Source organism: Chinchilla lanigera, unplaced genomic scaffold (genome assembly GCF_000276665.1).
Source record: "Chinchilla lanigera isolate Chin_1 unplaced genomic scaffold, ChiLan1.0 scaffold00094, whole genome shotgun sequence".
NCBI lineage: Eukaryota > Metazoa > Chordata > Mammalia > Rodentia > Chinchillidae > Chinchilla > Chinchilla lanigera.
In genome coordinates, this window is record NW_004955495.1 from 4475129 (window position 1) to 4488984 (window position 13856).

The 13856-nt window shown below is 49.3% G+C and overlaps 1 protein-coding gene across 4 annotated transcripts in view; it reads right to left on the reverse strand.

The window, feature by feature from the left end:
- The window catches only part of Chaf1a (chromatin assembly factor 1, subunit A (p150)), a 32103-nt gene that overhangs the window by 7812 nt on the left and 10435 nt on the right, over positions 1-13856 (reverse strand). For 3 of the 4 annotated variants that reach the window (XM_005405794.2, XM_013505363.1, XM_013505362.1), the window contains 4 exons: positions 6497-6553; positions 3977-4179; positions 3074-3134; positions 2676-2744 (listed from right to left, as the gene is read on the reverse strand). In XM_005405794.2, coding sequence (XP_005405851.1) covers positions 2676-2744; positions 3074-3134; positions 3977-4179; positions 6497-6553 — 390 coding nt within the window. The remainder of the gene's footprint in view (positions 1-2675; positions 2745-3073; positions 3135-3976; positions 4180-6496; positions 6554-13856) is intronic. The other variant, XM_013505364.1, reaches the window with a different exon arrangement.

Below are 13856 nucleotides of genomic sequence, written 5' to 3' on the forward strand. Positions count from 1 at the left end.
GCTCAGAAGCTGGATTCGGCACGAGTCCATCTGCGCCCAATTCTTGAAAGACACAACAACAGGGGCATCGGGTGCGTGGGTTGGGTGGGAGTTTTTTGGGAGGACGGAAGCTTCCAGATCTTGATTATGTGGCCTGCTAACATCTGCCAAAACTATGGCAAGTCCTGGAAAGGGCGAATTTTATTGTATGCAAATCACCCCTCAACAAACCTGTATGGATACGTGAAGGACAAAAGGACAGATGGGTGACAAGACCCAAGACACAGAGATGGATGTGCCTACAACCCTCAGCTCCTCCCACACAGCAGCTCCTGCCCAGGGTAGGAAGCAGACCCAAGGGGAGTGACCGGCATACCAGGAGCTATAACAGGAAAATACAAAATGTAGGGCCAGGGATATACCTCAGCGGCATAAGTGCCTGCCTGGCAAGCACAAGGTCCTGAGTTTGATTTCTGGTACAAAAAAAAAAAAAAAGAAAGAAAAAGACAAAGACAAAGAAAAATATATAAAATGTTTACGGCACAGGCACATTTTCAATACTGTGGCCTGGCAGGATCCTGAAACACCACGGTAACCTTCTCAGCCTCGACGCATCACTGGTTCTGACAAATCCAATCCCTGCTCCCTGATCTCCCTCATGCCAATGCCTATGGATTCTGACGATGGCGGGTCAGGAGGAGGAGTAGGAGGGAGGAGGGGGCCATCTATGAGGCTCACACAGGAGACCAGCTCTGACCTCAGGAGGAAAGCACCAGCGCTAGCAGCTCCCCACAGTGGCAGAACACAGGAGCTCATGGGCAGTGTTAAAATCCCAGTGCCAACCGGGCATGGTGGCGCGCAGCTATAATCCCTACACTTGGGAGGGTAAGACAAATGGATCCCTGAGAGTTCAAGGACAGCCTTCGCTACACAGTAAGTTCCAAGTCAGCCTGAACTACACAGCGAGACCCTGTGTCAACACCGCCCCCAAACAAAAAACAAAAAACCCCACAAAACACAAACCACCAACAAAACAAAACAAAACAAAACACCCCACAACAAAACACCCCACCAAACCCTGGTGCCAACAGCAAAGCCAGCTGGGCTTCAGGACACTGGAAAGCTCCCCAGTGATTCCCACAGCAGCTAAGGCCGAGGTGGGCAGACGTCCTCACGGAAGAGGGCTGGGAACCTCTGCTGCCGCGTGGGAGAAACGGGAAGGCCAGACTCCAGACCTCATGTGAACACTAGGCGTCCCAGCTACGCTAAGGACCCGGATGTAAGAAGCAAAGACTGAGGTTAAACAAATAAAAAGGGGACGGGGATGCAGCACAGTGGAGGCCACTTGCCTAGCATGCGCAGGTCCTGGGTTTCACCCCCAGCACTAGCAAAAACAAAACAAACAGAAGTAACACCACTGGGTTAAAAATAAGGATTACAAAATAAATTAGGAGAATGTATTTACAACCACAGAACATAAGGCTTTACAACCAAAAGGCAACTGCCCTAACAGAGCAAAAATGATAATGCTAAAACAAAAAAGTGCCAGGCATGGTGGCACATGCCTGTAATCCTGGCTACTCAGGAGGCTGAGACAAGAAGATGGCAAATTGGAGCCTAGCCCGGAAAAAATATGGACTTAGAGACAATGCGTCAAAATAAAAAGGGCTGGGGATATAGGTCAGTACAAAGGCCCTGGGTTCAACGCCCAGCACCACAAAACAACAGCAAAAACCACACAAAGCCCCCCAGACTGAAGTGGATCTCTAGGCGCCATGACAAGAACAGGAGATGCAGCTAAGCTAAGCAGTGAGAACTCCCCTCCTGTTCTTTGCTTGGCTTCGCCCGCAGCACATTCTTGGCACCAGCTGAGCTCCATGAGGGACCTGCCAGCCTGTCGGGTCATCTGTGCAGAGGGATGGACCCAGTGGTCCCTGCCCACAGGCGGATAGGGCCTCTAGAGACAGGACGGGAGGCTGGGTCTCCACGTGCAGATGTTGGCCCAATGGCCTAAACTGCCAGGTGGTGGCACAAGCCCAGGAAAGTAGCACTTCATACCACTGTGTTGCGGCTGAGCCTGGGTATGGTGGACATCTGCTTCCCAGGTAAGGACCGAGCTGTGTGTGTATGTATCCCTGCTGCACTAGGGTTTCACACTGAGCTCTACCCCTAGACCTTCTTTTAAAATTTCACTTTGAGACAGGGTCTCACAAAGTCACCCAGGCTGGACTTCAACTTGCAATCCTCCTGCCTCAGCCTCCCAGAGTGGAAAGATGACAAGCGTGTGTCGTCTCAATGACATGTGGCTAGACTATTTTCTAACACCCATAACAAAGCTGTTCATCGAGCAACTTTTGAAAACTTGGCACTGTTATCATACATGCCTTTTGGGACAAAGCAAGTGACCAGATATTGAACCTCCAGACTTTTCCAGAAATAAAAGTGCCCAGGGTTTCCAGAAGCCCTGTCATAATGAAAGGGAGGGTGGCTAGTCAGAAAGTACCCTCAGGAGGGCTGGGGATTTAGCTCAGCAGCACAGCACCTGCCTGGCAAGCACAGGGTTGTGAGTTTGATTCCCGGTACCGGAAAAAACCAAAACAAACAAACAAAAAAGAGAGAAGATAACCTTAGGTTCTTAAAAACAGAAAAGCCTCAGAGCCTAAGTGAGAAGAGAGGGAAAGGAAGCTGCTGCTCACCTTGGGGGCCTGTGGGGTCTTTGGCTTCTGGAAGAACCTGGTGATTTCGGCTTTCTCTGCCTTAATGCGCTGCAAGGGGAGAGGAGAGGGAGTGGGAGGAAAAACGTGGGTTGAGACCTCCGGAAGAAACGCCCAAGCACCTCCCCGACGAAGGCACCATTCAGACATCAGTTCTGCACCCACCGACCCAGACTCAGAGGCCACAGCTGTCTTTGCAGGCAGAGGCATCAGGGTGCGAAGCAAGCACATGTATGCCAGAGCAGCACTGAGACGCGTTAATGGCTCACGGTCCCCACAGATCCCCAAGGCAGGACACAGGACAGCAACACAGGCAAAGATGCCATTTGCTACCTGGCCTGCCCGGCAGGGCTGGGAGCAGGGCAGAGAGTGCACGCTACCTTCTCTTCCTCCCGTAACCGTTTCTCCTCCTCCTTTTTCCTCTTCTCCTCCAGTTTAGCCCTGCAAGACAGCGAATCTTGTGTGAGCTAACCTCCTCCTTGGGTTGCAGCAGTGCCAGGAGCATGCAGCTATTGTGTCCAATAGTTTGTTTATTTGTTTATTTATTGTCTTTTTGAGACAGGGTCTTGCTCTGCAGTTCAGGCTGGCCTTGAGCTCACTTTATAGTCGAGGCTGGTCTTGAACTCGCAGTGATCCTCCTGCTTCAGCCTCCTGAGTGCTGGTTATAGGGGTGCGCCACCACACCCGGCCAGTAGTTTATTCTGCAGGCAGTGGTAATAAATTATTATGAATGTCTACTCTGGGGCTGTGACATAGATATTCACTAAGAAAAATGAAAAATACTCAATGCACTCAAGTGTAGGTGCCACTTGCCTGTCATCCCAGCACTCTGGGAGGCTGAGCAGGAGGATCATGAGTCCAAGCCCGGCCTAGGCAACTTAATGAGTAAGGCCCGGCCTCAAAATAAACAATAAAAGGACTGGAGATGTAGCTCTATGCAAAGGCCTGGGCTCAATACCCAGTACCAAAAAACAATGGAATAAGCTCTCAGTATAAATTCTGAAACCTGAAAAATAAATCTCATCAGCCAGCCAGTAATCAGTAGAGACGCAAACAAGAAAGCAGAAGGGAGTGAGTGAGAAGCAGGGTCCTGACAGACAGACAGCACCAGAGCCAGGCCTGGTGTCCTGCTCCTCCCACGCGGGGACTCCGCTCATCCCCGGCGAGAAACACGAGAACCAGCGAGCGGGGAACTGTTGTTCTGCCCTCTGAATGGGGCGGCATGGGACCAGTGGAGGGAGGCTGAGGCCAGGGCCGGCGGTGCCCAGCACCCACACACTCACTCCAGGGCCTCCTGCCTCTCCTTGCGCCGCTCTTCCTTGAGCCGCTGCTTCTCTGCCTTCTCTTTCTCATCCTTCTCCCGCTTCTTGCGCCTCTCCTTCTCCTTCAGCTCCTTCTCCTCCTCCTTCCTCTTCCGCGCCTCCTCCCTGGCACGCCGGGCTTCCTCCTTCAGCTTCTCCTTCTCCTCCCGCAGTTGCTCTCTATCCTAGGAGACGAAGTGACAGCTGAGATGGTGCCACCAGTGTGACTCCCCAGAGCCGCACCCCAGCCTTTGGGCCAGAAGCAACAGCAGAGATCCCAGTGCAGTAGAAGCCCTGGGGTCCATGCCCTTGGGCAGAATCTTTTGCAAACAGAAGGGAACCAAGAGATGGGGGGCCGGGGACAGGGCTTAGGGCGAAGGCCCTGGGCTCAACCACCAGCACCACTAACACAAACAAAACCAAATTCCCAGTCTGCCCTGATGGAGCTCAGCTCAGTCGAACAAAGCCACTGGGCCATGCTGAGAGATGGAGAGCTTCTTGCCAGGAACCCTGTGTATTACCATGGACACGGGAGCCCCAAGGGTGATGGACAGCACGGGTGCGCAAGACCACTGCAGAACTGCAGGTGGGAAGAGCTGTTCTCAGCACTAGGGAAGGAACCGAGGCCCTGAAAATCACAGGTATGGCAGATCTCCTCAGCCACACGGTGCTCTCTTTCCCACGGCACCAGCCCCAAGCGTTCTAAGACAAGGGAAGTTGGGTCTGGGCTACACTCAGCCGTGTAGCAAGCAGCCCTGGGCTCCAGCTCCACAACACGCACACAAAAAACACAACAAAATAAGAAACCACTCACAATCTGACCCTCAAAATCCGAGTGTGACTCTGAGGAGGGTCGGGAAACACTAGAGAAACAGCCTGGGCATCCTTTCCAGGAGCGGCAGGGGCTGGGGCCGCCCAGTGGCCTTCTCTGGGGTTTGCTGCACTAAGCATGTGCTGGGCGTGGGCACATTCCTGCAGTCTCAGCACTCCTGGGAGCTATGGCAGAAAGACTGCAAGTTCAAGCCCAGGCTAGGAAACTTAGCAAGACCCTTACGTATTACTTAAAAAAAGGTATGGGGATAAAACCTAGGGCCTTACACATGCTAGACAAGCACTCACCACTGAGCCCCACCCCAGCACTTTCAAAGGCAATTGTAAGCTATAGGATACCCAACCATAAAGCTAGGAGCAATACTTTTCTTCTGTTTTTGGTTTTTCTTTTTGGTTTTTTTTTGTTTTTTTTGTCCGGTACCGGGAACCGAACTCACGACCTTGCGCTTGCCAGGCAGGCGCTTTGCTGCTGAGCTAAATCCCCAGCCCCTGTTTTTGTTTTTGAGACAGGGTCTTGCTGTGTAGTTTACGCTAGCCTCGAACTTTTGGTGATCCTCCTGCCTCAGCCTCTCAAGTGTTGGGATTACAGCAGTACACCAATACTATTACTACTGCTAATAAAAGCTAAGAAGCAGCTGGGTGTAGTGGCACATGCTTATTATCCTAGCTATTTGGGAGGCTGAGGCAGAAGGATCCCAAATTCATATCCAGCCTGGGCAACTTAGTGAAACCCTGTCTCAAAATAAAAAAAGAGGGAGCTGGGGATACAGCTCAGTTTGAAGGCCTTGGGTTCAATCCATAGTACAAAGCAAAAACAAGGTTTAGAAGGGTCGAAAAGCCAGGCCTGGTGGTGCACACCTGTAATCCCAGTACTCAGGAGGTTGAGGCAGGCAGATCACTATGTATTTGAGGCCAATGTGGGCTACAAAGTGAGTTGAAGGGCAGCCTAAGCAGCATAGCAAGATCTGTCTCAGAAAACAAAACAGAGAAGAGAAGAGAAGAGAAGAGAAGAGAAGAGAAGAGAAGAGAAGAGAAGAGAAGAGAAAAGAAAAGAGCAGGGCAGGGCAGGGCAGGGCAGGGCAGGGCAGCCAGGGATGCAGCTCAGTGGCACAGTGTCTGCCTGGCAAGCGCAAGGGCCTGAGTTCAATTCTCGGTACCAAAAAAAATAAAAAAATAAAAAAAAATAAAAAGGGTTGAGAACTGGACACTGAAATCTTTTTTGTTGTTGTTTTTTTTGGGGGGGGGTTGTCTTTTTTTTTGAGACAGGGTCTCATTCTGCAGTTCAGGCTGGCCTTGAGCTCACTCTGTAGCCCAGGCTGGTCTCGAACTCGCAACGATCCTTCTGCCTCTGCCTCCCAAGTGCTGGGATTACAGGTGTGTGCCACCACGCCTGGCTGGACACTGAAATCTTAAAACCACATTTCACAAAGCTAAACTGATGAAATCCACAAGCTGTAGAGCCTATTTCCGTAATTGAAGCAAAATACAAACTGGTGGCTGGGACAGCAGGGCAAGGGACGTGGGACTGGTTCAACCCACTCCTCACTGCCCAAGGCCCCAGCAGAGTCCCGTTCCTTTTCTTTTTTTTTTTGGTATCGGGAATTGACCTCAGGACCTTGCACTTGCCAGGCAGGTGCTGTGCCTGATTCTACTGTAGGGAAAACATCTTACTCTTTGCAGTTTCAGCTTGCTCTTCTCTGTAGAACCTTTGACACACTTCTTGGTAATCTGAAATGAAAGATAATTACTTCTAAATATGGATTGTTTCAATCACTTTTCCCCTGGGAACATCATGATGGGGTCCCTAGGGAGAGGGAAGAAAGGATTAAGAGGCCACCACTATTAATGTCTTTAGGGGGGGCAGTACTGGGGGTTGAACCCAGGAACTCTGTACTGAGCTGCATCCTCTGCCCCTTTTATTTTTTATTCTAAGACAAGGCCTCACTAAATTGCAGAGGCTTGGCTCCAACTTGTGTTCTTCCTGCCTCAGCCTCCCAGGGTGCTGGGATCAGACATGCACCACCAGGTCCAGCTAAGAATGTCTTTGCAAGAACAAGCATCACAAGCCTTTCCCAGTGACCTGTTTTTGAAGCAGGCATGTCAGACCCTCACAGTGGGACCGCACACAGCAGTGAGTGCACATGCAAGTATCAGGAGCAGGGAAGCGGGGGGCTGGGCAGCAGGTAAAGGGCTGCTGGGAAACTGGGCAAACTCATGAAGTGGAGCCAGCGTAACAGGATGCAGTGGGATCTGTGCCAGATGAGGCCGGCCCCGCCTGTCTGAAGGGGAGAGGGCTCCAGTAGGACTGAGGGTCCTGCTATTTCTAGAAGGGGCTGACACTGGGAATTTTCACTTTTTAGGTACTGTCTAAAATTTCACACTGCGGGCTGGGGATTTAGCTCAGTGGCAAAGCGCCTGCCTGGCAAGCACAAGGTCGTGAGTTCGGTTCCCGGTACCGGAGAAAAACCAGAAAAACCAAAAAAAAAAAAAAAAACTAAAATTTCACACTGCGTACATCAGTACGTGTGTGGGCTTGATTTTGGGGGGCTTCTGCTTGCTACTCTCTCCCTAGTGCAACTACGTTTTTCTCCTTTTTGTGGTACTGGGGATGGAACCCAGGGCCTTTGCACTGAGCCCTTTTCTTTATTTTTTATTTTGATATAGGGTTTCAAAATTGCCCAGATTGGACTTGAACTTGTGATCTTTCTTCCTCAGTTTCAGAGTGCTGGGGTTGGGCCAGGGATACAGCTCAGTGGCGCAGTGCCTGCCTGGCAAGCTCGAGGTAGTGAGTTTGATCCCTGGTACAAAAAAAAGGTGAGGGCAGTGAGGAGATAGCTCAGTACTATCAAAAAAAAAAAAAAAAAAGCTGGGATTACAGGCACGTGCCACTCAGATCAGACAGGGATATGAATAAGGAGTTCATGAGCCCAGGCACCAGCCAAATCAAAGGGGCAGAGAAGAATGGGGACAGAGGTTAAACCTGGCAAGAAAGAAATGTATGGGGTCCTGTTAGACTGGCAGAGGCAGCCAAAAAAGGTGGTCAAAGTTAGTTGCAGGCCAGGGATATAGCTTAGCGGCACAGTGCCTGCCTGCCTGGCAAACATGAGGTTGTGAGTTCCATTTCTGGTATATATATATATATAAAGGCTCAGTTGCAAAACCAGACATCAATATCCTTTGAAAGGGTCCCACAGGTCAACAAAACTGTGTTCCAGTGAATCTTTGCTTTAAGGGTGACCACTCACTGTTGGCAGGGGCCCTATCGCCAAGGGGGGGGCAGGGGGGAGGTCTGAGCCTGTCCTGGGCAAGGGATGACAGTAGCCTCGCCAACGTGAGGAAGAGGCCTCTGTCCTTCAGAATGTATTTCCCATGCCAAGCCAGCGCAACTCATCCCACACTGCACACCATGCGAGATTGGACAGAATAGAATGGTGGCCCGTCTGCGGGTCTAGCCAAGCTTAGGGTTAACAAGAACGGGCGACCTGGGCAACTACCACCTACTTTCAGACCAGTATCACCAAGGCTGTTCTAGCACTAACACACACACACACACACACACACACACACACACACACACACACACACACGGCCCTTCATGGTCTGATAAAATGTTATCTTCTTGAAGTAGGACTGAGTGTTTATAGAGCTTGCTCTCCAGTGGCGTGTAATCCTGGCACAGTGGCCACCTGGAGCTTGGCCAGAGCATGACCATCCGGCCAAGGCCGGACCCAGGCTCCCAGGAGGAAGCACTGCACAGATTCAGCCTCTTGCAGCAGGCAGGCCGAGCCTCCCTGTGTCCACGCATCCAAATCGCAGCACTCAGTCTGGGGGGAGCCTCTCTGGGCTGGGTGCTTCTGATTTTCTGAAAGGGCAGGAAGCAGCTGCTACAGGGGCGCTGAGCTTCCCAGAGAATGAACAGCGGGGAGACAAGGTAGAGGGGAAGAGAGAAAACCCCAAAGTGGCCCATCCACGTTGGAGTGCTCCATTTTGATGAGCCAGCCGAGGGGAGGCTGTCTGCGCACAGCAGCCCAAGGCTGTGCAGAGGAGCGTGTGACAACCATCACGTGGCCAACGCCAAGCATAGGAAAGACAGAAACCTGCGCCAGTGGGAATGACCGCTGCCACACTGTAAGAGTGTAATGGACCAGTGAAAGGGAGACGTGTCCCTCCACGCCAGCCCCAAGGGATGTATCTGAGGTGAGGAGACAGAAGGATGGTGTGAATTAAAGGTGCTCTCTCACACGCTGAGGACATGGACAACATAAGACGCAGCCTCAGGGGAGACCAAGGAGGAAGCTGCTGGAAGACTACCATATTTAAAAGCAAAAGATAAAATGGGAGAATACTTGTTTACAGCGGCCCCCTGGGGCCCCAGTGGATACCAAAACCATTGAACGATGGAGTCCCTTAAATAAAATGCCCTAGCACGTGCATAGAACCCACACACATCCCCCCCGGGGACTTCCCATCACTTCCTGTGGATACAGCATCAGTGTTTCCTCAGCGGTTACTGTACTATATTGTCTGCCAGGCTCAGTACCAGTGCAACTGTCTTTCTCATGTTTTTGGTTTTGATTTTCTATGGTACTAGGGATGGAACTTAGGACCTTCACATTGAGCTCCATCCCCAGCCCTTTATTTTGAGACAGGGTCTCACTAAGTCACTCAGTTGCCCAGGCTGGGGTCAAATTTGAGATCCTCATGCCTCAGCCTCCCAAAGTCCTGGCATTTCCAAGCACTTCTGACACATGGTTGGCCCAATCCACAGATGTGGAACCTGCAGAGATGGAGGGCTGACAGTAAATTCCAGGATATGAGAAATGTCCTTGCTACATGGGCTTATCTGGCATAGAGGCAAGGCAGATTCCAGCAGCACAACTGTATTCCAGCTCCAGCATTTATGCAATAATAATCTTACATCACCAAGAAAATAGGGTAAATTACAGACACACTTGAGGAATGCCCGAAGTGCTCAAATGTTAGTCAAAAACCCCTGGGATTATCCAAAAAGTCTGTTCCAAACTATTGTTTTTCAAAGTGAAAGTCCCCAGATCCCAGAGTACTTAAAAAATAACTGCCCCTCAGGCTGCCTGGGAAGGGAGAGGGCAGGATGTGTATTTCTAACAAGCTCCCATTTTCCTGTATTCAAATCAAAACAAAACAAAAGCCACAGAAGAGTCCTAATGATAATTCAGAAAATGGGGGCTGGGGATTTAGCTCAGCAGCACAGCGCCTGCCTGGCAAGCACGAGGTCATGAGTTTGATTCCTGGTACCAAAGGAAAAAAAAAAAGATAATTCAGGAAACCCTAACTGGGTGTCTCCTTGTACAAAGCAAAGGGTATAAGGCCACACTTCTTAGGTATCAGTGAAGTGTGATCCTGTAAGAAGTGACACGACAGAAGGGCTGAGCTGGAGGGAAAGTAGACAGCGAAAGTACTTCCCACGTGCCCCCCGCCAAGACAGGAAAAGGTTTTAGAGTTAGGTACCAACTGTGAAGTGGAAGAAACAAACCCATCAGGAAATTCAGTAGATGCCAGAGGCAGGAGAGCTGCACTCCTGCAATCTCAGCCCTGGGAGGCTGAGGCAAGAGGATCTCATATGAGCCCAGACTGGGCAACTGATGACTGAGGGAGACCCTCTCTCAAAAAGTAATAAAGGGCTGGGGATGTAACTCAGTGCCAAGTCCCTCTTTCAGCCCCCCACATCACAACACAAACAAAAGAAAAAGGAAAAGGAATTTAGTAGAGCGGGCTCTCAGGATCAGAGTACTGCATTTGCAAAATCACCTGAGAGCAGGTGGAAAGTATGGGGGGGGGTATCCGTGTTAAACAGATGTTTCCCCTTGTTCATTCTCTAAGCAACACAACACTAGCTAGCACATACACGCTGCTTTACACATTATGAGCTGCTCTAAAGTCCCCAGGAGGCTGTGCACAGGCTTTGTGCAGCCAACCCCATCTTATGTAAGGCACTTGGGCTTCCTGGAACAGTCGGCGGAGGATGTTGAAGGATACTGCTAGCTTAAAGGCACCGGGCAAAGTGGGCTGCGTCTCAGGGCTCTCTGGGCATCAGAACCCCCAGAGGTCTCCTGATAATCATTCCGCACCCCTCTCAGGCCTCTGGTGCCCGCTAACACCTCCACCCAAGAGATAGACCCAGACCCAGACCCAGGCCCAGGTGGGCAGCTGTGACTGTAGTCTCTGGCAGTTGAAGTCTTCACTGCTTACAGTGTAAATTACTTAAAAAGTCTCCAGCCCAATACTGCCTTTTAGTGTATCCTGAAACCTGGGGCACGGGTTCAGCGTGAGATCCGGCATCTTCAGCGCACATGTCTGTGCAGGAGTGTAGCTCAACAGTAGAGCACATGCCTAGCATGTGAGACAGCCTGGGTTCAATCCCCAGGTATGATTAAAAAAAAAAAAATCTCAGGGGCACATTTCCTTAATTTTGTACACTTGGTACACAGCCTCTGTTGTACTAAAAAAATGAAGGTTCTGGACAAAAGTAAAACTGCTTCACCACACACCTCAACTGTAATTTAGCTTCAGATGTAAAAAGCGAACTGAACGTAAACACGTCCATGCAATTCGTCACGTGACTACCTTGTTTCCCAAACTGCTGCAAAAGCCCAATTAAGGTCCAAGCTGTCACATGCACCCGGCTTTACTCCCCAAAGGGGTGTTTCAGTCAGCTTCACTTAAATATACAAGAAAAGAGGGTTTCCTTTTTCTTGCGGGTGCTGAGGGATGGGGACTGGGGATTAAATCCAGGGCCTCCTCAACCAGCTATATCCCCAGCCCTTTAAATTTTGACTCAATTTACTTGTTGTGATACTGCAGAACCCGGGGCCTTCTCACTGAACTACATCCCCAGACCTTTATATTTTTTGAAACAGGTTCTCACTGACTTGCCCAGGCTGGGCTCAGACTTGAGATCTCCTGTCTCAGAATCCCACAGTGCTAGGATTAGAATGACAGGTGTGTGCAACCATGCCCAGCTGTTTTTTATTTTTGTGACATGGTCTCACTACTTTGCTCCCTCTGGGCTAGAAATTGCAATTCTCCCTCAGACTCCCAGAATGCTGGAATTATAGGCATGGGCCACAACGCTGGGCTTTGCTTTTTTTTTTCCTCCACTACTGGGGATTGAACCCAGGACCTCAGGCTGTGCCAGTGTAACAGATACACAGATACACTGTATCAACTTGACAGGTTTAGAAGTTTAACTAAGTGACTCAGCAGGGGGCCAGGGCCCTCACTTTGTAAACATCCTGAGCCTGTGCAAGAGGGCAGGGAGATGGTGTGAGTGCTGTACCCACCTGGAGGAGGCCTAGCCTGCTTACAATATAAGGGAGGAAAAGAGGCTTGCTCTTTCCTCTTTTGTTCTTGCTGCTTTTGCTGCCTTGAACTGTTGCCCCTGTGCCATGCCACCCTGCCTTGGGGCCAACTGATTACGGACTGAACCCTCCACAAACTGTGAGCTAAACGAACCTTTCCTCCTTAATTTGAGTGTTGGGTATTTTGTTCCAGCAATGAGAGAAAAGTAACCAAGACACCAGGCAAGCACTCTGCTATTGAGCTACCTCACCAGCCCTCATCTTATTGGTCTCATTCAGTTTTCCAGGCTGGCCTTGAACTAGCAATCCTCCTGCCTGCCTCTGCCCTCAACCGAGTTCTATTCTTGACTTAGTTTAGGAACCTAAGTGGAAGCCAATTTTTTTCTTGCCTACAGTCCTCAGAAGGGGAAAGCTAGGACAAGAAGCCAGGACAAGCCATTTATAGGATATTAAAAAAAAAAAAATCACCATTATAAAATCAATAGCTTTACAATAAGGCACCAGTTGAGAAAAATATCAGGAAAACAACTCCATCCACAATACAAGAAAACAAAACATCTAACAATCAATCTATCCAAAGAGGTGATAGAAGTCTACAGTGAAAATTTCAGAACACTGAAGAAATAAACTGAGGACACCAGAGTATGGAAAACCTCCTATGTTCATGGGCTGGCAGACTCTTACTGAGAACAGCCTACAAATTGAATCCCCATCAAAATACCAATGATGTGCTTCACAGTACTAGAAAAAGACAACCCCAAAATGCAGAAACACAGAAGGTCCTGAATAGCCAAGCCAATCCTAAGCAAAAAGAGCAAGGCTAAAGCCCAGCATGAAGGTGCATGCCTGAAATCCCACCACTTGAGAGGCTGAAGCATGAGAATCATTGCAAATTAAAGGCCAGCCATACACAGCGAGACAGTCTCAAACAAACAAACAAACAAACAAACAACCAGGGGCGGGGGATATAGCTCAGTGGCACAGTGTCTGCCTGGCAAGGGTAAGATCCTGAGTTTGATTCCCGGTACAAAAACAAAACAAAACAAAACGGTACCCAAAAAACAAAACAAAAAACAAACTAACCAAATAAATAAATAAATAAATGAGGGGCTGGGGATTTAGCTCAGCGGCATAGCGCCTGTCCGGCAAGCGCAAGGTCATGAGTTTGATTCCCAGTACCGGAAAAAAAAACAAACAAACCAACAAACCAACAAACAAACAAACAATAAATAAATAAATAAATGGCTTGAGATATAACTCAGTGCAGAAACCCTGGGTTCAATCCCAGTAACAAAGAGCACCTGCCTGGCAAGCGCAAGGTCGTGAGTTCGGTCCCCAGTACCGGAGAAAAACAAACAAAAAATAATAATAATAATCCCAGTAACATACACACAGAAACACTCAAAGAGGATCAAGGCTGAGGCATCAAAACACCCAATTTCAAATTATACTACCAAAGGGGGTAAAAAAATACACTACAATTGGCACAAAAACAGTCACATGGAACAATGGAACAGAGGATACACAAACAAATCCATTTAAATACAGCTACCTGATTCTGGACAAAGAAACCAAAAATAAACACTAGAGGAAAAACAGCCTCTTTAACAAATGATGCCAGGAAAACAATATTCACTTGTAGAAGACCAAAACTACAGCCCTATCTCTCAACCTGTTTAAAAAAAAAAAAAAAA